General features: G+C 40.2%; 2 protein-coding genes across 4 annotated transcripts; one reads left to right on the top strand and one right to left on the bottom strand.

Moving 5' to 3' along the window:
• Positions 1-465: 465 nt before the first annotated feature.
• ano6 (anoctamin 6) lies at positions 466-15,018 on the bottom strand. Its single transcript, XM_069699959.1, has 20 exons — positions 14,750-15,018; positions 11,396-11,466; positions 10,697-10,825; positions 8,338-8,403; positions 7,972-8,259; positions 7,609-7,722; positions 7,392-7,507; positions 7,053-7,187; positions 6,805-6,907; positions 6,093-6,153; positions 5,778-5,923; positions 5,536-5,613; positions 4,944-5,172; positions 4,685-4,854; positions 4,507-4,604; positions 4,203-4,333; positions 3,699-3,904; positions 3,113-3,306; positions 2,154-2,259; positions 466-2,035 (listed from the first exon to the last, which is right to left on the bottom strand). The coding sequence occupies exons 1-20, from the start codon at positions 14,841-14,843 to the stop codon at positions 1,817-1,819; spliced, it is 2,754 nt and encodes a 917-aa protein (XP_069556060.1). The 5' UTR covers positions 14,844-15,018; the 3' UTR covers positions 466-1,816.
• Positions 15,019-17,555: 2,537 nt separating this feature from the next.
• On the top strand, positions 17,556-25,556 carry ints13 (integrator complex subunit 13). 3 transcript variants are annotated; one of them, XM_069699955.1, is made up of 19 exons: positions 17,557-17,755; positions 18,040-18,185; positions 18,738-18,988; positions 19,151-19,225; positions 19,363-19,565; positions 20,034-20,114; positions 20,249-20,339; positions 20,424-20,552; positions 20,905-20,928; positions 21,948-22,032; positions 22,292-22,384; positions 22,762-22,851; positions 23,078-23,256; positions 23,344-23,508; positions 23,663-23,817; positions 23,944-24,174; positions 24,378-24,508; positions 25,000-25,135; positions 25,302-25,556. In XM_069699955.1, exons 3-19 carry the CDS (start codon positions 18,764-18,766, stop codon positions 25,336-25,338), a joined length of 2,130 nt encoding a protein of 709 aa, XP_069556056.1. In that variant the 5' UTR covers positions 17,557-17,755; positions 18,040-18,185; positions 18,738-18,763; the 3' UTR covers positions 25,339-25,556. The 3 variants fall into 3 exon arrangements, with proteins under 3 accessions (XP_069556057.1, XP_069556056.1, XP_069556058.1); XM_069699956.1 differs by lacking the exon at positions 18,040-18,185 and having other exon boundaries at positions 17,556-17,755; XM_069699957.1 differs by lacking the exon at positions 20,905-20,928.
• Positions 25,557-25,586: the final 30 nt, after the last annotated feature.

Raw genomic sequence — 25,586 nt, 5'->3', positions numbered from 1 at the left:
ACAGGAGGGAGAGACTATTTTGATCAGTGATTTTTATGTTCATTCATTCGATGATGCTTCAGTCATAAAGGTCTGATCATTGGTGTTTTCTTTAGATAAAATGCATGGCCAAAAAAAGAGAGACTGTTTTATGCATTAATAATAATAATAATAATAATAATAATAATAATAATAATAATTAAAAAAAGAGAAACTTAACAGCTGTTACAATTTTTGTTTTACTGCCCTCCGTGACTTTTAATTCTCACAGTGATGTAGAAGTGTACAGTACTCCACTGTGACGTCAGTACACTGTGACATCACCGGTCTGTTTGCATCAGAGCTGATGGGTAACGGGTCCAAATGTTTGTTCAGTAAAATTAGGTAAAATATATAGTTGTGGAAAGCTTTAAATGTTTTGAGTTTTTAAATACTTGATATAATACTCTTAGTACTTCATGTAAGGCACACAAAACTTTTTTTTTGTAAAAAACTATTTAATGATGATAAAACAGAGGCAAGGCAGATAAACATCATCAAAATCAGATACTGAAATAAGATACTGTTTACATACATGATGGTTTAATGAAGTAATAATACGATTTGATCAATGACATGAGAAGATTAAATCACTGTATTGGCTATAAACTCAGAATATAACATGCAAATGTTGAAGCTGAAGGGGTTTGATCATTACTTCTCTGATTATCACGTCAAATGTGTATTTTTGTGTTTCTGTCAATGTTCAAATTCTACGGGATACTGTAAATTGAGCTGCTGTGGTGCAAGAAAACCTTCAGACTTGGCTGACAATAAAGTATTATCATCATCATCATCAAACCACTTCTCACAGCTGTAGTCTAGTTTATGTACATGGAAATACAGGCTGAACTAAACTGCAATATAACAATGAAACTACACTTGTGTAATTGCACATTTCTATTCATGAAACCTTTTATGTGTTCACTTCAAATAAGCTTACAAAGTAAGCTCCCAAGTAATTCAGATTTTTTTTTCTAAAACTTACAGAGTCTGAGGCACATTTAGTTAGAAGATGTAGTCAAATGTATATACACATGCATACATGTATATACACACATGCATAATATTTTAACTTCTGATATCATCACTTATGTAATGTAACATTAAGACAGATCACTTTGGCTCTTTATAAGAGACGTGTATAAAAAAAAAAAAGACTAAAAAAAACCATCTACACTGCATTCAAAAGTGGTGCAAAATACTGATATTCAATGACTGCATAAAACATAATCGATAACCCTGAAGTACATTACATGGGTGTGAGAACTCCAAGCCCCCAACATGGAGTTTTATGGACAGAGAGAGATGCTACCGGCACTTCTGCAGGCGGATAGAGTCAAACTAAAGTTTAACAAAAGTCAGTTAAGGTAAAAACAAATATTCATCAGTTTAAAGAAACAGATTTAATTTCTGCACCGGTGCTGTCAGCTGTAAAACACCCCATCTGTTACTGTATGTTGTTCAGTCTGAAGCAAGTTTCGCCTAATTTCACTAGAAAAATAACAGTCTTAGAGATGACAGAGGGCGGAGACTACGGTAAAAACACAGTGGTGATGGATGAAGAGTAGACAGCAGTGGTTTCTCCTCTCTTTGTCCAGCAGCTCTTTTAGAAAGTCGTCTTCGTGCCGTAACAAAAGTGCATTCCTTGGCTCTTAAGTCCGTCACTGGTTCGCAAGGTCTTGATGAGTATTTAATCAGGGTGAATGCTGCAATAACTTAAATGTAAATTATAGGGGAAGAACATCGTTTTTTTGTAACGCACCTAAATAGGACAGATGTCTTCTTCCATCTTCTGTCAGAAATCAAGTTCCATCTCCTCATTTCTATCGTCTGCCTCTTCATGGCCCATTGTCTCATCTCTGACTGGTTTCAAACGTCTGGTCACCAGCTTAAGGTTGGTCTCGTGGAGGATAACTTGGGTCAAGTACTTCTCTCGTTTGATTTGTTCTTTGACAATGTACGGGACGTCTGGGATCATGTAGGACAAGATGAACTTTGTAAAGTAAACAATGTGCTGTGAGGAGAAGGGAAAGAAGACAACACCTCAATTTAAAAGTCGGAATAATTAACAGTTAAATCATATCTTTCGGTGTCATTCACTCTTCCTGTTTATTTGTTCTGTTTGTACCCACCTCTACAACAATTATAAAAGCCATTTTGGCGGCGATGACATGCCAGTAGTAGACGTTGTGCTCGTACTGTCTGTGGTGCCCTGGAGGAAACCGGAAATCTCGATACCTAAAAGAGAAAAGTTTTTAATAGTTTTCTTCAGACCCGAATGACTTACTACAAATCGCTTCCTGACGTCACTCAGGTGTTAAGCTTTGCATCATATTTTATGTCTGCATATGATAAAATACATATAATGATCAATTAATAAAACAAATTTAAGCCTGTCATTGCAGAGGGACATGGGATAGAGGAAGTGAACGTTTGTTCCTGCCCCGATTTTAGCAAATGACCAGCAGTCTGAAGCCTGTAAAAGCTGAGACAAAGCTAATTTTCTCTCTTCAAAATTTAGTGTTAAACCAACTTTGAAAAATACCTTTTTCATGTCAACCAGTAACACTGAACACAACAGCTGTGCAGAGTCAGCAAGTGTGTGCCAAAGTTTTTGCTAGTTCTGTGTCCTCCATGCAGCGCTCACAGCTCTAGTACTCTGGTAAAACACAGTCTGTATAAATCACATCACTAAACAGTGAATTGATATTACACCTTCACATGTGGTCATTTTGTAATTTATATGCATGAACTTGACAGACATTGTTTGGAAGTTGGTCAGCTGAATCTTCTCAAATACAATATGCTGCTGTGCAACGACAGAGTTTTGTTTCTCCCAATATCTTTTACATCTATTTAGGGAAAATTGGTCATAATAATATTATCTGTAGGATCTTTGCAATTAGGTATAGTCATGTTTGTGTCATACTTTTAGTATTGTTTCGGGAAAAATGGTCATATTGGTTTTTTTTAATTTTTAAAACCATAAAAAAAACAAAAAAAAAAAACATTATTCTCTGTAAAATGAAAGAAAACATGCAACAACAGGGGGAAAGTTGAATACAGCACACACAGATGAGATGAGATGTACCTGCAGACGGTTACGTTGGCAGAAGCGGTTGTAAACGAATTGCGGTGGAAGTCGCTGGTATTGAACACAGACAGAGAGCTGTTGATGTAGCCCTCCATGGTGTTATTAGCTTGATCTCCATACGGGTACACGGAGAAAGACCAGTAGTAGACCAACCGTGGAATCATGTCTGATGTGAACGCAATGATCATGGCCTGTTGAGATAACAAGTAGAAGGAGTGAAAGCAGAAAAATGGTTGTATTTAAGTCAGCGTACTTTTCTATAGTTTGATAATGTTATTATGAGAGAATAACATGAGTCATTGCTGAATATGACACACAGGTGCTCTCTTATATGAACTCTTAAGTCCTGCAGTACAGCCTTCTTTTGTATATTTTAAAATATTTTAAGTGGTTTTAACACAGAGGTGTACATTCAAATTTATGGTCACATTTGGGTCTGTAGTTGATTTTCATTTTGTATTTTACTGGACTGCATTATACTGAAAAATGCTGAACATTATGCTTTACAAACGTTGGATTTACTGCACGGCTGAAACTGTAATAGATTTTTACTAATGAACCTAATCAACTTTCACCAACTTACATTTGTTGCCACAGCCAGGATGGCGATGCCTTGAAGAATGGGCTGCCAGGCCCCGATATCTTGGGCCTTCTCTGGACTAATGCGGCGAAACTGCGTCGTGATTTTCCAAGCATCAACCCGAATCTCAAACAGATTGTTGATCAGAGCCAGGACCGGAGCCAAAGGGAAGGAGGCCACGAACAGGGTCACGAAGCCAAACTGGATGACTGTGAGGAACAAGGCAGGCACACGTCAACACGACCCAGGAGTCACGCCCGCCGCAGGTGTGATAACTTATTTTCATCAGGTTCAATTACTACAAACTAGTTTAATAAAAAAAAAAAAAATAGGCTGCAACATTTAAACTGAAAGTGTCTTCATCTGTATATTTAGCAATTCATAAATTTCCACCTGCATTACTTTTATGCTCAGTTTGAACTTGCACGGCTTGTGCAACAGCCTCCAGGTTTGCAGCTGCAAATGTGACAGACAAATGGACTAAAGACTTTTTTCCCCCCATCTTACCCATCTCGAGATATTCATGGAACAGTCCTAGTTTTGAACTGGGCTGCAGCTGGTAGTCCTGCTCCCAGCGAGGTGTCACCTTCTCCGAGGCCGCTTGGGTGCAGTGCCGAAAAATCAAATTCTTCACCCATCTGTGGAAAAGATCACATGCAGGAACTGTAATGATGGCTCAGTATGACAATAGAGAATTGATGTCAGGCGTTGCTATTAGCCTGGTGCCTGTGACACCTGTTGTAACGCTTTTGTTCACTGTGATGGAGATACTGTATTTATTAGCTTCCAATCTGACCGTCTGACTGCTTACGGTAGCAAAACTTCTTGGATGTTGTTCCAGATGGCTTTTCCACCCATGATAATAGCGAGCTGAGTTGTCAGTTCAATCAGACATCCACCCGGGTCACACTGCAGAGGCAAGACAGATTAGAGTCAATGATGGCAAATTAGTTCATTAGGATTAAAACAGCTAGATGGGCTGATAGTACCTCCTCGTTCCGGTATTTTCCCAAGAGATAAACAGGCTTTCCGGGATATCCGACTGCTTTCCCTTTTGCAAAGGCGATGTAGAAACAAGACGAGTAATAGTTGACGAACTGAAAGAGGAACATCTTCAGAGTCAAGCTGTTCTCGTATTCTGTTTTGGTCCGTGGAAGCTCTGTTATTGTGTCAGATATAAAAGGATTGGGGATTAAACCATGTTCAGTTTAGGAAAAGAGTAGCATCACAGGTACAGGTTAAACTCACCATAGTCTGTGATCCAGATGGCGACCCGCTCATAGAGAACATTGAGGATCATAATTACAACAAAGCTGATGATTGAGGCTGTGACAGATGTGGCCATCTGAGGCGTCACATACTCCTTCAATGGCTCCAAATCCTTCAGGTCCTGATTTCTGAGTTTGGTTGAGAAGGTAATGAAGACAACCAGGCGGTACACAGTGATGGCCACAATGGACGCCACGATCAACATAATCTGAAGGACAACATACAAACGAAAACATTTAGATTATCGTATGTTCTGTTTTAAATACTGTATTTTTGGGGGATTTACGAACATGGAAAGAAAATGAGTGTCTGTGGTCAATGCACAACATGTCAGCTAAACCTGCAGAAATATGTCAAATAAATATAAAGGGAGAGTTAAGTTTCCAATAATAAATGAGTGATAAATTAATATTTACTCTGATTTAAATTGACATTTTCTTTTATGTGGTACCAAATTATACAATTTTCTTTTTCGGAAATTGTGAGAGAACTGTGGAATGTAAAACAAATGTGTTACCAGAACAAAGAAAAGAAATAGAAATAAAAAAAAAAAGGCATTTAATCACATTACCCAGAATAAGACTGTCCCCATTCCTATGGACAACCGAATACATCGTCCACAGGCTGTATATGGCACTTTTTCTTTCACCTGAATCACAAACAAACGATATGAAATACTGAACTTGAAACAACATGGCAAAACATAAAACTAAGTTTTTAACATAGTGTCTCTCCATAGGATAGAAAATCTGTTTGAATGAGAATTTTCTTAGCTGGGAAAAAAAAAAAAAAAAAGAAAAGTGTGTGATTTACCCCTGTGACAGAGTTCTTCCTATCATAGATACATTTGGCTTCATATTCTGGGCGAGGTGGCTCTTCCTGCTCCAGAAACTCCACAGTGTCCCACTGGTACTCCAACTCCGCCTGGTAGCGCTTCCAGAACTCCAGGAACACAGTCACTACAGGAAATGAACAGAAGCAGGAAATAAACAGGTTGGGCAGTTATCAAGAGAGAAAAAGGAAGCAACACTTTATACATCCGTGTTTTCCTCCATGAACGGTCAATAACGCAGATTGTTTTCCAAAGGTTAGAAAACTAACATTTTGTTGAAATTGGATCAAACTTACCCCAGACTGACATGAAAACTGCAAACACCAACGTTCCAAAGTTATCAAATATGCAAAGGTTCTGATAAAAACAAGAAAAAAAGGAAACATGGAAGTTACATCTTAATGAGTAATAAATAAAACTGTTGCTGTGTCATAGAGTAAAATAGCAGCCACACATTTAAACTTTGCAAAGTTGGACGGTACCACTCACTGGTGCTGCAAATGCAGCTTTCATTTGCCATGATAATAAGATGTTAGTCACTTTTAGAAAATAAACACAATTAGATCCCAAAGTACATTCAAACGTCATATCTTTGAAATGATACAGTACGAGATGATGTTTTCTGACATGAAGGTAAAAATCACATCATAATAATATATTAACTGTTAAGAAACCCACTGCTCACATAATGTTTGCTATCTTTTTAAAGGTTACTTACACAAATCTCTTAGCAATATTAGTGGGAGGACAAAGTGAAGAAGACTAAGTCCAACCCTAGTAGTGACTGGAACATGCTCAATATGAAATGCTTGATAGCTTTTAATGTAAAAGTTGGGCTTTTATTTTAAAACAGATGGAGGAAGTCGCAGCATTCGGCCGACTAACGGTGTAACTTTATCATTCAGTCAGAGATAGACGTTCGTGTTTTTAGTTTTGGCCTCACTGTTGTTGTCAAACCAAAATCCTTCATCATTGAAGTTTACTGTTGAAATAAAAAATAAAACTCACTTTCGAAGTGTTACAGGTGCTGTTTAAAGTCCAGTATTTGCACAAGTCACACTGTGGACACATGACAATCTTTCCTCCAATCTCAGGGTCACAAACTTCTTTGCTGCAGTATTTGAAACACAGAACAGAGATGATTAGAGAGGAAACGCTTCACAGGAGGTAAAGATTGAAAACAATGTGAAAAATAAGTAACGTGCTCGTTTGTAGGCAAAATAAATTCTTCAAAGCTTTACATTCATTTGCAGTACCTCCAGGTGCTGGTGTCTTGAGTTTGGTATCCATAAATGAAACAGCCAAGTCCAACAACAGCAGCCAGAGCGAGCATCATTGTGTAGAAACCCAACCAGGCAAAGTAAATGCCGATTTTCTCCCCGTAGTACTTCCTGTACAAAAAAAAAGTATTTTTTTAATAATTACAATGGTGGCTCTACAGTTCACTGGAGATTATACGTATGTTTGAACACAGAGACGGTAACAGCAGTCAAACACGAACTGTATACCTATTTATTGGTGAAATACAGAACTTTTAAGTATTCGAGGACTTAAAAGTTCCTTTTTGTAAAGAGAACAGAAAAGCGTTTGCACACCTTATGAGGTCAAGTGGTTGCATCTTGTAGAAGCTTTTGGGATGAGCCCATTCTTCATAGAGTAGAAATCTCTCATTGGGGCAGCCCTCTTCTTTGGATCTTACATTGAATCTGCACTGAAATACACAACAAAGAAGAGCCATCACAGTACAATATATTTTCTAACTACTGTCACCAAAAGTCAACAAGACAAAAAGTAGAAAACAGCATCACTTACATCATGGAGGGGATAGGCAGCTTTGTACACGCCACCATCCAGCAGTTTGGTGATGCCAAACTTCTTCACGTTTCCTCGTATTTCATAAGGGGCTCGGCTCAGGATGTACAATGCCTGTGGAAAAGAAAAACAGCTTCTTTATGCTGTGTTATTATACATTCAGTGTAATATTCTTAAGTACAGCATACATATTATGATTTCTGTAACTTTAAAGGGACTCTAGTTGAACTACTCTATTTATATTTTTATCACGAAATCCCTTAATCTCCAGAGAAAAGGATGACCGCTACCGTCCTAAAAATAAACTCATGAGAAGAACCTGGGGGCAGCCCGAAATAACCGCAACAACATGGGACAACATACCATCCTGCTCCTCATGGCAGGAGTGAAGAAGACATCTTTATCCTTGACATGGAAGTACTCCACACGGTCTTTTTCAAAGGGGGCGGTGAAGAACTCGGTCTCCTTTCTGATCAGGTCTTCGCTGGGATAGAAGTACTTGGTGATGCCGGAGAAAAAGTTCCACAAGGAGGGCCGGGAGGACAGGTCGTTGAGCTGGATGGGAAGCTTGATGTGCAGCACCTCGGCGTAGGTGCACAGCACATCCCACGGCATGTGAACTTTCACGAAAGTGAGTTTGTCATTGACCACCTGCAGAACACAAAGAGAGTTTAGTTTAAGCGCAAGAGACAGGAGGGGAGACAACAACTTCCAAGGACTTCCACTTACAGACGGTGTGGCCTCCAGCTCGAGGCCCATCTTCATCAGGCTGGCCTCAAAATACTCTCGCCGTCTCTACAGAGAAATGCACAGAAAAGAGCTTCTAGTTCAGACTTCCTCTGTGATCATTATCATCCGGATTCTAGCACAGACATGTTTACAAAAGAAAAACAAAGTCCAAGATGTTATTTCAATTGTGTTTTTTATGTGAATGTGAAGAGAGTATGTGCAAGTTATCACTTTAATAAACTTTACGTGAATAAATGTAATGAGTATTGTCGTTTGAGATGACCTTTTATAAAGTTTTATTAAAAGTCAAATTTAGTATTAACAGCTCATTTATTTGGGTATTTCCATTCACATAACATATTCATTATTTACACTGTAAATAAGCACCATGAATAAAAAAAACTGATAGAAAGTCAGAGGCGGTTTTTGTTGATGGTATATCATCAGATATTGTTTTACAATGAACTAACATTAAAAACAACGAACTAGTATGAAATCAATTTGAAAAAGTATGAAAAATATTCAAATAATAGCAGTAAAATAATAAAAGTAAAAACCTCAAGTGCTATTGTGATAGGTTGGGAACACCATCATCTAAGACAATTGAGTCTTGCAGGGTGAATAGAAACTTTGATGTCCATCTACATTCTGACTGTCATCATCAGCTCCATCATAATAAATACATTTGGCAACACCTTCTCAAAGCAAAACTAAAATACCTTCGCTGTTTGTTCAAGCTAACCAAACATTTGTGTCAAACAGGAAATACCACAAGAGCATTACCCTGTTTGATAAACCTAAAAAAAAATGTCAAAAAGCATAATTTAAGATGACAATTCTGCCAACACCATCTAACTGAACCAAATCTTTCCAGCAGTCACAGTCAAGAGCAGAAAGATGTCGTGCAGGGAATTTGACTCTTAAAAAAAAAAGGGAGTAAAGGGAGTAAAGGGAGTAAAGGGAGTGCCTGGTGCCATGCAGCTCACTGGATTTACTTTGCTTTGAATGATTATGAGTGAGGAATTGCTTCAGTTCCGGTGGATCTGTGGTGAAGAAGGACATAAACTCTGACTTCCAGGCGCTCTAGCTGCCTGACTTTTCCAAGCAACTGGCTAAAACTGGTTTATCAGCTTCTACAGATGTGGGTCTGAGTTGCAGAGCGTGTCGCCTGTCTACACCCTTAACTTGCGTTCACAGCAACTGCATGAAAACAACATAACCATCATGGATCTATCACTAACTATCAGTAAGCTTATTTTAGCTTTCACAGAGCAGAGTCTCCATTTAAAAACCACTTGAGGATCACAATTGCAACACAGTAGGTGTCTAAAGTGTGTGGATGTGTAAGTTCTGCCGAGCATTGCATTGTACAGACCTCACTGCAAGCAAAGCTATTGCGAAAGACTGATAACAACAAGCGTGCCTGGCGATACCAGTTCACACCTCAGTGTCCTTCATTCTGACACAGCAAAGCACACCGAGTACAACTGTTTTTCTTTCTCTTCAGTCACAAACCAACTGGATTCAGGGAGGCTAACGACCAAAGCGATCTGATTTTAATTTGCTTGACAACGTTTTGGTGGTCTAAGTGAAGGAATGATGCTCTTCATTTCCCCGTCCTCCCTTAGGGAAAGTAGTCAGCATCTGCACTGAACACCTCATGGTCACAATGTGCTGTTGCACTTCAAGCTTACATACACATAAGTTCAAGTCATACACTGACATCCTGGTTCTAATAAAACCTCCTTTTACAAATAAGGAGGAGTCAATAGTTTGTATGAGTAATAAAACATACCCTTATATCATATTTGTCTATATACTTTCTTACAAGTAGTTAACTTTATAATTCACCGCTATATTGTGACAAAATAAATTAGTTTTATCTACAATTTCTGTCATCAACCGACTTTTTTGTGTGAACACGACATTAAGCTGATGTTTTAAACACAGACCACATTGGTTATCATTTCTACTAATGTAATACTATTATATTATTTAGTAAGTCATATGATGTACAACCAAATGTATGTAAAATTTTAAAAACTTTAAATCGAACCTTCAATACTTAACTGTCATCATTGTCATATCAGGATTTATTATGTTTTCAGTATTCTGTTAGCCTTTGAATTTAGGACAATGAAATGGCAGGTGGCACGTCTCCCCCCCACCCTCCTTCAACCCCTCCCCCCACCCACCCATTTCCTGTCACCTCTCTACTGTACATTATGTACTACATATTAAAATAAGAGTTATGCAAGCACCACTTGCATCACTTACAATACCTGCAGATTAAATGTGAAATACTTTGTACTTTACTGAACCGACCAGGTCCAAGAGATTGAAAACAGGAGAAACCTACCTTGCGCCTCTGGAATGTGTGCCTCTTTTCAAAATCCTTCTTCTCCTCATCTTCATACACCAGGATGAAGTCAATCCTCCTCACGCCGTCGTTGAAGAATAAGGAGTCGGGTTTGTCGTTAAACTCTGCCTGAGGACAAAAATAAGGCTCATCAGGTAACTCTACGGCCTGAAACTCGTACTCTTCTTCCTCCATAATGTCGTACGCGCTGCCCATGTTGAAGAGTGAAGGGCTGGTTTGTGGTCAGACTGAGCAGAGATAATGTAGACAGGCTCTATTTAAGCTGTGATGTGGGTTATGCAGGAGCAATGGGAGAAGTCAACAAACATTATGACACCCGCCCTTTGTCTCCATCCCTCCCTGTCTTCACACAATCAGACCCGTGATACCATTAAACCACAATAAAACGTATGTCAGTATGTCTCTACTTTTATATCATAGAGAATTGTGTGTAGTGATTTGAAAACGGTGTCTCATGTAACAATAACTTCCTTGTCTGCTTATTGTGTGCTAAATGTTTTTTTTCCATGAGAAAGGCTGAAGAAAAGGTAGATTCTATCAGCTATCATTTTCATAGTAATAGTTAAAGATACAAGTACACACTGGATATACAGTCCATCAGTCAATTTACAACCCAAAAATCATAGAATAATGAGCTGATGTGCTTCTCGTTGACACTGACAGATAGTGTTGACTTACCAGTTGTGCTTTGGCTACTTTTGATCCTTCTTTAATGGAGTGATATGTTGGTAAAAACTCCTGTGGGTAAACTGTGAAAAGAAGACGATGAGAAAGAATAATGGGAATTAAAACATGATAATAATCAAAGAAACCTGAAATCGGAAGGATATTTTGTAGAGCCTGACTGATAAATTGGCAGGCTGATATTATCAGCCGATATCAATCACAAACCGCTATCTGATGGCATGTATAGAGAAAATATTGCAAAACATGTTTTATATTTATATTTAAATACTGTATCATTTTGTTTCATTCAATACAATTTTGTGTAGCTGTTTTTCAAAATGATATCAACTTCAGTCGCATTATAGCGTACAAATGTTGCGTTATCTTACATGCTTACTGTCATTTGTCACTGTGATTAGCTTAGCTGTGGCTCAAGGTGTAAAACGGGTTTAAACTGAATGTTGTCTCTCAGCTGCAGTTTAAAATGCATCTCTGCTTTAGTCAACTCTACATTGACTTTTCTATTTTATGAGCTATTGTCAAACACAGAACCTCAAACTAAATGTGTAATTCTTTTTCAGCGTTGTAAAATGTAACATTGTCTAAAAATAATTAAATTAATAATTAACATGATTCTTTGGTCCAAAAACGGGGTTAGGGACTATTTGAGAAACTGACATGGTCAATTATAGTGATTATTACATGTTCATAAAAAAAAAAATCACGAGCCTTAGTCTTCATTTATACGATGGAGGGTGAGGAGTGTTACCTAGAAGTGTTGTACTGAGCATCTAATACTCACTATAATGCTTATGGTTAAGTAATATGGGAAGTGAAAGCACCACCACGTGCAAGTTGTTAGTTTGTCATCAATTCAGTCACCCAAGGCTAAAAGAATCCCCAAAAAAGTCTCGCGATATGTGGCAGATTATTTATACTACAGTATAAAAGGAGTTTTTATTAAAGGGCAAATGTTCTACAGTATGGTATACTGTATTGAAAGCATAGGCAGATCAAATAGGCAACATAAAACAAACACTGTATATATTTTGAGTGTTTTCTCTGAGGTCCATCCTGTCAGCTGTTTTCCCCATTGAGATGCTGCTGACTTTACAACTTCTTTATACTGTATCTGCACTCTGCATTTCCTTCACACCGCTACAACTCCACATGAAAACTGACCAGGACAATGTCCACATGCTCCCTCAGTGGTGCTCACTGAAGCAGCAAAGACTGTTATTCATTTCCCTAAACGTCATGATCTTGTTGCTGCTCTTATACTGCTTGCACACGGTGTCCTACACGCCACAATGTTATAATACTCCCTGGAAAAGGAAAAGAAATAGGTCACCATCTGCTGAAATGTTTCTCCAGTTACTCTACGTACAGCATCCACACCTCTGACTGTGTCAAACCTGAAATAAACAAACTAAACACAGTCAAATGCTGTATGCTCCATTATATGCCTCATAGCTGTTTTGTGTCTTTACAAAACGGATCACACAACATCCGGTATGGAAAGTCCTGTAATCTTTCCAGATACAATGGAACACTTTAAGAAAGCTAACTGAATACAGATGTTGTTTTCAAAACACTGGCCATAGTAACACGCTGGGAAACTAGCTGTGGAATCACTGCTCATCAAATAAGACTTTCCTTTTGACAAAAGTCTCCAGGCAGCCTCACAGTTTACACTCAAACAAAACTCATTGGAAAGTCAGTATTATGACATGATATGAAATCTAGACGGTGACTAGCTGGACAGTTACACATTTTTTGTTTTGTTATTTATTCTCTGTTCTTCATTCAGCACATTCAATTTGAAGTAAAGTAATAGATATTGCATTAAAGTGCCCAGAATCTGTCAGCCTGACTTTGAAAAGAAACACCATTACGACACAGTGAGTCAGTCACTTGTTGTCTGCAAAAAAAGATCTTGCCACAGTCCACCAAACCCAGCACCAACTTCCTCTCGAGAGTACATCATCCATATCAACGCACAACATCATAGAGACAGGCCTAACAAACAAGAAAAATAAAGCATCATTCTTTATCAGAAACAGCTTTTTGGCAACATTAAGGTGCATGAATATTTGACCTAGCATGTTAACACTAAAGACTCAAGTCTAAGTCTCTGTCTCATCGTCTTGACAGTCACAGGAAATGCTTTTGTATATCAAACATTGGGGAATTACCCAACATTTGGCAGAAAATGAGTCTTCTCCTGGAACAGAGTGCGCTCTAAGATCTTTCTTCAGTATCAGCAGTTAGTGACTGTAATTTTTATATTTTGCATGTGAAATAAAGATCAGTATCCATTTTCACTACAAAATGCTTCCAGCTGATGATGTCATTTACAGGAGTGGTTCAGTGACATGGGTGAACAGATCCTCGCCAACACCATTAAATGAGACCTCCTGAATCACCATAATGTGTTAATTGTGAACGTTGTGAAGCAACAACAACCTATTAAAGTAATAATTGCAGAGAACTGAGGACTACAAGCTCATTAATAAGTCATGACAAACCAGAGTGCACTTTGCCATGCCCTTTTTGATTCCACGTAAAAGCCTGCGGTCATCTCCACGTGGTTAGGGTCTTTTCTATATCACTGACAACAGCTATTAGAGTAAACCAAAAGGACCAATTGTCCCTCAGTGGGCTGAGTTAAAAAATAAATAAATAAATAACACGTTCCACTCCAGACAAGACAGACACAAGATTGAGAAATCTCCCCCAGCTTTGACAGGGCAACAAGTATGTACTGCAACTGTGGACTTCCAACACGGTCTATATTCACATCTACTTCGAGAGACAAGCAAATTCAATTCAACAATAAAGTTAACAGTTTCAGCTCCTCATGTAAGGAATGTAAAACATTTAAATAACAATAGAGTGTGGAGATCCGCAATCACTTCCATCTGTAACCTGTTGGAGGAGTCACGGTTGCAGATAAAGGGGTTTGAGCTATTTTTTTTTTTTTTTTTGGCGGGGTGGGGTTATTTAACTGGTGATGAACTAATATTTCTAATCTATCTTCTTATATCTTACAGATGCAGTAGTGAGAGGCAGAGCCATGTGTGCATGGTTTGAAACCCCGTCTACACTTCAGAGGTGACAACACTAAAGTTAATTGCAGAAAATAACCACAATGAAGGGAGTTATCTTTAAGAGGTTACAAAAAGTGTCCTCTCAAGAGTACTAATGGATGAGAAGATGGGGTTGGGGGGGGGGGGGGGGTTTCCCAGACGTCATATGGTTTTACAATCTGGTGGACAGTACGAGAGGGAAATCTGGGTTCAAACCCAGACAAAACGCGCGCACCAAGACAACACATCTGTTACAAATAGACAAAGCAGCTCTCACCAACTTCCTCGTCTATCATGCCCAACTCCGCACCACCCGCCAGCTCCTCCGCGTCGGACAGAGACTCCATCTCGTGGATGTAGTTTTCGGCCATAGTCCTCGTCGTAGGTTCCAGTCACATCACCAAAAGTAAAAACTTTTGACAGCAGCCCGCAGTTGTTGTTTTTTTTGTTTTACAGTGGTTTTAAAGCGCAGCCCCGGCCTCCGTACATTCCTGCTTTATTTCTCAACATGGTTTCAGCCATATAAAGTTTGGTCAAGTTGTGACTTGAGAGGGTGGGGTTGGGGGCGGCGGAGGAGAAGGAGGAGGAAGAGGAAGAGGAGGAGGAGGAGAGGTGTCGATGTTTGACGAGTCAAGTTACACCCACTGTAGCTTCCTTCATGCAGAAAGGAGTTAGAGGGAACTCGCTGTTAAAACACTAAAATAACGTAAATACGCAAACATAAATTAATACGTGAAAGACTATCTCACTTCTTTAAGTTCGGATTAAGTGACTTCTAGGTTGACGTGTTTCGTGCCCAACAGCGGGTTGAGCTCGCTACTTCTTAAATTTTATTCACCTGTCCTGCAGCCTGTTTACTACCTCGAAGATACTGTACATACCAGAGGTCTTCAACAGGGGATCCGCGACCCCGAGGGAGTCCGCGGAGGTACTGCAGGGGGTCCGTGGATTTTTTTTTTTTTGGTTGATTAGACAATTTTTCCCAAATGTTTTTTTTTCCCCACAAATTTAAATGTCTTTAAATACACATTAACGTGAATCCAACAATATTCTCTTTCCCCAAACACTCACCCCCTTTTTCTCTCTCTCTCTCCCTTCCTGTCCCCTCCATCAGCCTGTGCAGATAGTGAATGGATAAATGGAGGCAGATGTTATCTTTCAGTCAGAAATGCACACATTCAGCGACACACAGGAGCTCTCTCAAGCTGGACACCGGTTCACTCAGCGCGAGACTAGCCTGGATCTGTCCCTTCAAGCCTCATCACTCCTCCAGTTTAATATAAAACACAATTGTATACAATATATATATATATAGGTGGTCCTTGCTCCATCAGTTTGGGGGTCCTTTGCCTGAAAAACATTGAAGACACCCGATAGTGGTGTGAAAAAGTGTTTCTGATTTCGTTGCATGTTTGTCACACTTAAATGTTTCAGATCATCAAACAAATTTAAATATTAGTCAAAGATAACACAAGTAAACACAAAATGCAGTTTTTAAATGAAGGTTTTTATTATTAAGGGAGAAAAAAAAATCCAAACCCACATGACCCTGTGTGAAAAAGTGTTTGCCCCCTAAACCTAATAACTGGTTGGGCCACCCTCAGCAGCAACAACTGCAATCAAGCGTTTGCGATAACTTCCAATGAGTCTTTTACAGCTGTGGATGAATTTTGGCCGACTCATCTTTGCAGAGTTGTTGTAATTCAGCCACATTGGAGGGTTTTCCAGCACCAACCTCCTCTTTAAGGTCATGCCACAGCATCTCAGTAGGATTCAGGTCAGGACTTTGACTCGGCCACTCCAAAGTCTTCATTTTGTTTTTCTTCAGCCATTCAGAGGTGGACTTGCTGGTGTGTTTTGGATCATTGTCCTGCTGCAGAACCCAAGTTGGCTTCAGCTTGAGGTCACGAACAGACGGCCGGACGTTCTCCTTCAGGATGTTTTGGTAGACAGTAGAATTCATGGTTCCATTTATCACAGCAAGTCTTCCAGGTCCTGAAGCAGCAAAACAGCCCCAGACCATCACACTACCACCACCATATTTTACTGTTGGTATGATGTTCTTGTTCTGAAATACGATGTTACTTTTACGCCAGATGTACCGGGACACACACCTTCCAAAAAGTTCAACTTTTGTCTCGTCAGTCCACAGAGTATTTCCCCAAAAGTCTTGGGGATCATCAAGATGTTTCCTGGCCAAAATGAGACGAGTCTTAATGTTCTTTTTGCTCAGCGGTGGTTTTGGTCTTGGAACTGCCATGCAGCCATTTTTGCCGAGTCTCTTTCTTATGGTGGAGTCATGAACACTGACCTTAACTGAGATAAGTGAGGCCTGCAGTTCTTTGGATGTTGTCGTGGGGTCTTTTGTGACCTCTCGGATGAGTCGTCGCTGCTCTCTTGGGGTAATTTTGGTCGGCCGGCCACTCCTGTTCACCGCTGTTCCATGTTTTCTCCATTTGTGGATAATGGCTCTCACTGTGGTTCTCTGGAGTCCCAAAGCTTTAGAAATGGCTTTATAACCTTTTCCAGACTGATAGATCTCAATTACTTTCTTTCTCATTTGTTCCTGAATTTCTTTGGATCTCGGCATGATGTCGAGCTTTTGAGGATCTTTCGGTCTACTTCACTTTGCCAGGCAGGTCCTATTTAAGTGATTTCTTGATTGAGAACAGGTGTGACAGTAATCAGGCCTGGGTGTGGCTACAGAAATCGAACTCGGGTGTGATAAACCACAGTTAAGTTATGTTTTAACAGGAGGGGGCAAACACTTTTTCACACCACTGTATATACAATCTCCACGGGAAGTTTCCAAAGTTACTGCGGCAGAGAATTTGATTTAAGCGTTAATGTCGCCCCGAGTAAAACACACTATTGTTGTGTGGAGACAGAGTAGGTCTGTAAAATACCAAATCTGTATTTAAACTTTACATTTTAAAGTTTTCACCGTAAGGTGCTCGTGTGGGGACATGTAGATCTTTCCGACCCTTGCAAACATTGTCGCCGTACAAGACGCTGACGTCAGACGTGGTAGGAACGATTTATCTGTCCCGCTCATCCGCTCGGGGAAGGAAAATGAGGACGGACCGCGTTCGGACACATTTCCGCCAATAACAAACCCGCTAGCTTGCGGCGGCTAGAAATGTATTGTTTGTGCCCGCCTTTCCGAGTGCGTGTAAATAGTTAGTTTAACGATCGTTTCGGACGCGAGTTGAATAGAAGACATTCAGCCGAGCGTTACGCAAACGCCACCATGCGTAAACGTCTCCACCGCCGAAGATAAAAGGTGAATCAGCGGATAAACGGTTCCGGCTAGTGTCGGCTAACGAGCTTACGCGGTGGTCGGTGGTGACATGCTCCTTTTAGGAGGTCGTGCGATGTCGGCTCACTGACGACCCGGAGTTAGCGGTGAGGAAGATGACCTGAGACCGATTAGGACGCTCACCAGAGAAAGTTTAACAACCAGAACTTTTGGGCGTCGTCCGTTTTTTTTTTTTTTTTTTTTTTTTTTAAAGCTCTTCATATTATTTCCCGACTGACACGTTTTTTTTTCTTTTTTTCTCTCTGCAGGTGAGTTAAGATTTACTGAACAACATGAAACGTGGTCATTCATGTGCATCGACCACCAGAAAACACGTCAAATGATGATTCTTGCTTGCCGATCGGTTATCGCTGCAGTTGTAAAACGGAAGTGGGAAAATTGACCGAACCTGAAGGTGACACCTGTCACACGTCTTTAATACAATACACTTAAGATCTGTTTATAAAATCACGTGTCGTACACACACACAGGATTTATGTTGTCATATTTATCTTGTATGCATATTATTTAACCCCTTTTTTGCAGCCTTTTACCGACGTTTGTGGAAGATTTAGATGCTCTTATTTCACGTTTTAAAGTTTAAAAAAAAATGCAAATTTCAAATCATTTTTTGACAAATGTAACTGTAAAGTTTTCTAAAACATTTGGAAAATATATCTAAACTTATTACAGTTATAAATATCATAGTTTTGGATCGCTTGTATAGTTTCACAAAAAATTAATGTTGACCCAAATCCTGACAAACTACATATTCCCTGAGAAGAACACGGAGAAATGTGAATAATTATAATAATTATAGTGTGTTAACGCTCTGCTACATCCCTGATTATGACGGAGGAACAGAAGATTTCAGTTTACAAGAAACAGCAACTGAAAACAGAAGAAGAAGAAGAATGTACCCGGAGATTAACGTCGCACCACTTTTCTACTATTTTTTTTTTTACAGATCGGCGCTCACTATAGACTTAAAAAATGAGGATGTTCTCAGTGGCACACAAGACGGTGTTTGTAGTGGACCACTGTCCCTACATGGCAGAGTCCAGCCGTCAGCAAGTGGAGTGTGACGTGCTGACAAAGAGCCGAGCTCAAGGGGTCATCCCTTTGGCCCCCGTGTCCAAGTCCCTGTGGACCTGTGCTGTGGAGTGCTCCATGGAGTACTGCCGGATCCTCTACGATATTTATCCAAAGGACAAACTGGTTAGCCTTCTTCAATTTTGATTTTTAATATTTTTAAACTCGGGATGAAATGCTTCCGCTCAAGCTGTTTTTCCACCGCTGGTTTCAGTGAAGTGATGTAAAAAAAAAAAAAAAAAAAAAGACTAGAAGTTGTTGACCTGTGACATCGTCTTTGTTTTCCAGGTGAATTACCTTGTGAGTGATTCGGAGTTCCACATATTGAATAGCTGGCGGCGAGAAGACCAGAGCACTCATGAGGTAAACTCTATAAACCAGCTCATTTCCGTTTGTCACATTCTGGAGAAACGCAGCAACTGTGGCCACGTTTTTGCAGAAGTCTGCTTCAGAATTTGACTTGTTTATTTCATTAAGCATTGTTCTCTTTCTCATTGCAGCTCATGTCAGCTCTGGCAGCTGTTGGCCCACCAAACCCGCGCGAGGACCCAGAGTGTTGCAGCATCTTGCACGGCCTGGTTGCTGCGGTGGAGTCGTTGTGCAAAATCACAGAGTTGCAGCACGAGAGACGCACCGCTCTGATGGACACAGCGGAGAGAGTTGCCAATAGAGGCCGAATTATCTGTTTAACCAATGCGAAAAGGTAAACGCCGTCAATGACCACAGTTGACATCGACCAAATGTTGCAGATTCTTGTTTGAATCTTTTGTTCACTGCACTCGTTTATGGAGAAGATTAGAAAAATGACGAAACACGTCACGCTGGGGTTGAATCAGTGTCTTACAGTGTCACAGCAAATCAGATTGCACTGGAAACATTGTACAATTTGGGTTACGCCTGTAAGCTAATGTAGGACAATAATTACACTCTCCTCCCTACTGGAGTTTTGAAGATTGAGACACAGTTTCAGAGCTCACGGGGATAGGAAGCAGAGAAGAACAGCAGAATTTCATACAAAATTACATAAAGTGTAAAATTCTCTTTTTTTTCATCGACGGTACATAAACATGTGGCTGTGTGCAGCCATGTGTCCTCACTCTGCTTGTGTGTGTGTATGCCCTCATTTAAAGGACATTATTTAACACGGGCCTTTTTGTGTTTCCTCGTACAGTGATACTCATGTGCGCATGTTGGAAGACTGCATCCAGGAAACCATTTTAGAACAAAACAAGCTGGCAGGAAGCTCAGACCGGTCAGTAAAAGATGACACGCAAAGAAATGTCCCACTGACTTTTTCAAATCAATTATCTGACATTAAACTGGGCTTAAATTCTGTTTCGATCAATAACATGTGACATTCTTTTATTTTATTGTTGTGGATTTTAGGCTGATGGTCATCCAGCAGTGTGAGCTGGTCCTGATTCACATCTACCCACAGGGCGAGGACACGCTGGTGTCCGACCGACCCAAGAAAGAGGTGGGTGAGGAGCCCGGAGGTCCGTTTAATCAAAATCCTGTCCTGGCTGTTATTCCTCACCGTGTCCCTCTATTCCTGTCTCAGGTCTCTCCTCTGCTCACCAGTGAGGTTCACAGCGTTCGTGCTGGGAGGCACCTTGCCACCAAACTCAACATTTTGGTCCAGCAGCACTTTGACCTGGCCTCCACCACCATAACAAACATCCCCATGAAGGTAAAGAACGTCTTCCTCCTGCTTTTTGTCAGGTCTTGCACATCGCTTGCCAAAATGTTAACCCACATAAACTTTTACATGTTTGTTTTTTTCCTGCTGCTAGTATAAAAGTTTTGTCATGCTCAGAATGCAGTGCACCGCTCACGCTTTTATTTTTTTAAATTTTTTTTTAATTGATTGCTTACTTTTATGTTACGTTCTCATTTCCTTTTGCTTGCTTAATCTTTAAGCGTGAGCCCTTCCTCCACTAAAATACCTCATTCAACTCTCCATCTTTTTGTTGATCTCATCTGCATGTTGATATGACTGTGAACCTGCTGCTGGTTTCATGCTGTATTTTCTGTTTTGCTAGCCCACATTAAATGTTTGCGAACAGGTTAGTACTCTGATCACACACACATCAAACTGAGGAAGGGGCAGAGTTTACTTTTACACCATGTAGTGTGTATGTTTCCAGCTCCGCTGTTGCTCAACAGTTATCATAAATTGATTTGGGTGGCGAGGCTCAAGTAAAGAACAGGCAACGCTGGTCTCATGGGGACACGCAGAGAATGCAGTTTGGACTAAAAGTTTTTCAAACTTGCACAGCAGGAATTGGCTTCTTTTTTTTTTTTTTTTTTTTTTCCAAATATAATCTAATAGCGACATTGAATTAACATATGATTTTAACAGAATTTAAATTGCTGTGATAATATCTGCTTGGATTGTTTAGAGATTATATTTACGCAAACAATAAAATAAACACTGCATGCATTACATTCAACAGTTTTTATGTCAGAACATCTGCGACCAGCGTTGCCTCTGAATTATTAAATACTGTCAGTGTCTGTTAGGTGTGTACACCTTTTAAAGTTATCCAAACTACCCCCTGGTCTCTGTCTTCCCCTTTAATTCCTTGTCTTCCCATGACAAACACCCTCCATTTAGTGTCTCGCTGTGGTCCATTGTGCTGTCTTGATAACTAGTTTTTAAACATGACCATCCCTTAAATGTGTGATTGACTCCGCCTCGTTATTCCCGTACTGCCACTTTAAGTGTGCAAGGTTGTCACATTCAGAGCAGTGGGTGCCAGGCCCCTTTTTCAGGCTTGAGGTCAAATATATTTGTTTAAAAAGCTGTATTTTCTCAGACTCGGTAGAAGCTCTGTACTGTGAGAGTTAAAGCACATTTACATGAAACACTGGTCTCTGATGTAAAGAGGAGAAAACATTCTTGAGGCCCAGAGCAAGCCAACATTTTCCTTTTACTTTGTCCATTGTCATTTACCCTTTGGAACATGAAATCAGCAGTGTTAATGTGTGTTTGTGCCTACATGCGTGTATGTGGGTGTTTGCACATTTTTACGATCTGACTTGAAGCTGATTGATGTCTGTTATTGTCTCTGCGGATGGACAGGAAGAGCAGCATGCCAACACATCAGCCAATTATGACGTGGAGCTCCTGCATCACAGAGACGCTCACCTGGAGTTCTTTAAAAGTGGTGGGTACTCATGTTCATAATCAAAATGACGGTTTAGGTTTCTGTTTTATTGGTTGTCAAGAACTCCAAAAACATCTGCATAACAACGGTAGTTTTAGAATATGAACTCTTATTAACCAAAATGTTGAATTGGGCTCAGAGAAGCTTTCGTTGTTTACATTATAACATATAAACATCCGTGATGATTTTATGTATGCTGGTTATTTGAAATTCATAAATGTATCGTTAACAATTCATATGTTGTGTTTGTGTTGTGCAGGAGATTTGCATATGGCTGGCACCAGCACTCGAGAAAATGGGCTCAAAGAGACGGTTACACTGAAATGGTGCACGCCACGAAGCAACAGCATAGGTGGGCACAGTTGGCTCCACTTCTTTTATTTAATTTAGAAAGGTTTTCGACTTTTAAACACCGGGTAGAGGAAATAGTTCCAACTTTTGGTGTTACATATTTAAAGATTAGCCCGATGCCATGGTAGGTGAGTGGTTTTTTTTTTTCTTCAAACGTTAAATATGTCATTATATATTTTGTGACCAAAAACCTCCTCCAGGTGTCATGTTTTGAAGTTGTTGTAATTTAAGAGAAGACGGTTTGTATTGCACTACACATCCATGAAGGAGGCATTACTCAAGTAGTATCACAAACTGTCTGACACGGCTGCAGTTAAAAATGCCTGATTTGTAGTTAACATTATTCTATTTGTGTTTGGGTTTTTTTTCCCACCTCAGAGCTGCATTACTGCACTGGTGCCTATCGCATCTCTCCCACAGACGTCAACAGTCGTCCCTCGTCATGTTTGACAAACTTTCTCCTGAACGGTGAGCAGGATAAACTTTTTAAAAAAAAAAAATCTGTTTGTTTCCTAATTTATCCAGTCCAGTCTTTCTTCTGTTTTTACTGTCATACTGAATGACATTTAGACATCAAACATTTGTTAGAAGTTGGATTTTACTGTATAACTTGAGTATTTTAATGCTCTATATTGATATGCAGACCAAGCGTTTGAGTAGTTAATTGATTACCTCTCTCATCGACTAACAACAGGTCGATCGGTGCTGCTGGAGCAGCCGAGGAAGTTGGGTTCAAAGGTCATCAGCCACATGCTCAGCAGCCACGGAGGTGAGATCTTCCTGCATGTCCTCAACAGCAACCGCTCCACGTTAGAGGACCCGCCCTCCATCAGCGAGGGCTGCGGAGGACGAGTGACGGACTACCGGATCACAGTGCGTTCAAATCACATCAGCTGTGAGGAAATAAGCAGCAATCATTATTCTGATTGTAACTTAATTTTTTTTTATTTGTCTCCACAGGATTTTGGTGAATTTATGAGGGAGAATCGTCTGACTCCTGTTTCAGAATCTTCCCATGATCCTTCAGGGAAGCTACCAGCTGAGAGGGCCAAAGCTCAGCTGGAACGTCACACCCGATACTGGCCAATGATCATTTCCCAAACCACCATCTTCAACATGCAGGCGGTGAGTACCATCCAGAGATAGCGTAGCTCAAATGGATTATTTCTCATTTTTATTTCCTCTAAAGATTTTAGTCCCACAAGTGAAGTTTCCTCTGCGTTCGACATTATTCAGCTTCACATTTCTGTGTCTGTGTGTTCTTGTTTCCCTCCATTAGGTGGTTCCTCTGGCGAACCTGATAGTCAAAGAGACTCTGACTGAGGAGGACGTTCTAACCTGCCAGAAGACCGTCTACAACCTGGTAGACATGGAGAGGAAGAACGACCCACTCCCCATTTCCACAGTGGGATCCAGAGGCAAAGGCCCCAAGAGGTATTTCTTCAGATCCGAGAGCTTTTCCTAAAAACATACCCCATCCCGTGCTTACCAGCAACGACAGAATTTCAGAAAGTAAACAGCAGAGTTTCTAATGTTCCCCTGCATCTCCGTTGTCTCTAGGGATGAGCAGTACCGAATAATGTGGAACGAGCTGGAAACTTTAGTAAAAACTCACGCCGGAGCCACCGACCGACACCAGCGAGTTCTGGACTGCATCGTCGCCTGCCGCAGCAAACCTCCAGAGGAGGAGGAGAGAAAGAAGAGGGGGAGGAAGAGAGAGGACAGGGAGGACAGGACGGAGAAAAATGGCAGCAAGGAGACTGAAGACAAAAGTTGGCAGGAGTCGGAAAGGTCTGTTGTGTCTGTAGTTTGTTTATGTGATAATTATCAGAAGTGTTAGGAAAAGTTCCTGCCGTCATGTCCCGATTTCTGCCATTACAGAGAATCGAATATTTCAGCTTTCACGTAGTTACAACACGGACAGAAAAGATGGTCTTACTTCAGTTTACTGACAGAAGTGATCTTGTGTTCCCTCCTGCCACTCTGTCCTGAAGGCTAAAGGGTCTGCTGGACAAAGAAGATCAGGAGTCGGAGGTGATCAAGGATTCGCCGGACTCACCGGAGCCGCTCAACAAGAAGCCTCGCCTGAGCACAGAGGAGGTCCAGCCTCCAGAGAGAGCGAAAGGTGCATCATCTCGTCTCTGTTCAGAGTAGAAATAAGAAAATCGGAGAAATCATTGACAAACCAGATGAGGACAGACTTCACCTGTTGGCTTGTTGCCCACTCTGTGTTTTGTTTTTGTTATTTTGTAACAAAGATGGACATCAGTGATTAAACGTTTCTGAATTGCTGTCACCTCTGAGCATGAAACTTTTTTACTGTTCACAGAATCAATTAGACTTTTTTTTATTTTTTATATATATAACATGTATGAAAGGAAAACCAGGGCACATCTTAAGACTTGCTATTATTCATTAAGGACATGAATTTGACAAATATTTTGTTAGTACTTCCCAGCAGTATGTAAATATAACTCATTATAAATAACACTGCTGTCTAAAGCAAGACAAAATACTTGAATCAGTCTGAAAATGCCTTCTGAAGCCTTTTTTTTTTATAACAGAATGCGTTCAGTGTATTTTACTCTGTTTTATTCTGTCTTCTTGTCTCTGCAGGTCCTGTCTCGCTCCTCACCATGTGGACCAACCGGATCACTGCAGCCAACTCCAGGAAGCATCAGGAGTTTGTTGGAAGAGTGAGCTCTGTGGACAACAAGTTCGAGCTGTACCAGTCCTTAAAAGAAGAGAATGGGTGAGGAATGGAAAAAAATGTATTGTCCGTCTCTTTATGGGTGTAAATACTCAACCCACAATTAATGTATCCTGATTGCTTCACACAGAAGAACACATACAAGCTGGTAAAATACGTATATTTTTTGTATCCCAGCTAAAACTTGACATTTTGACCTGTTTTACAGGATGGATGTTCATGAGAACGGGAAGGCCACCAGATGATGTTTTCACAGATCCATTACGTCACCTTTTACCAGAATGAGATTGTGGACCACAGTGTTTTTCAGACTCGGGTCTCACCTGATACTCCCACAAGGAGGACATGAAGCAAAGTACACGGTGAACTCTTAACAAGGAATTTATAATTTTTTTTTTACCCATGATTTTGTAGATATGCTGTTCACATATTGTGTAACACAATAAACACTGTCATTAGAGAACATTGCTGTTGGCTTTATGTAAAGAAATTG

The sequence above is a fragment of the Brachyistius frenatus genome, unplaced genomic scaffold (assembly GCF_029030835.1).
Source record: "Brachyistius frenatus isolate BFR_SWC_R1_liver_20210118 unplaced genomic scaffold, ASM2903083v1 Contig_32, whole genome shotgun sequence".
Classification (NCBI taxonomy): Eukaryota; Metazoa; Chordata; class Actinopteri; family Embiotocidae; genus Brachyistius; species Brachyistius frenatus.
Note: the sequence above shows the minus strand (reverse complement) of the source record. Positions and strands in the feature narration are given on the sequence as shown.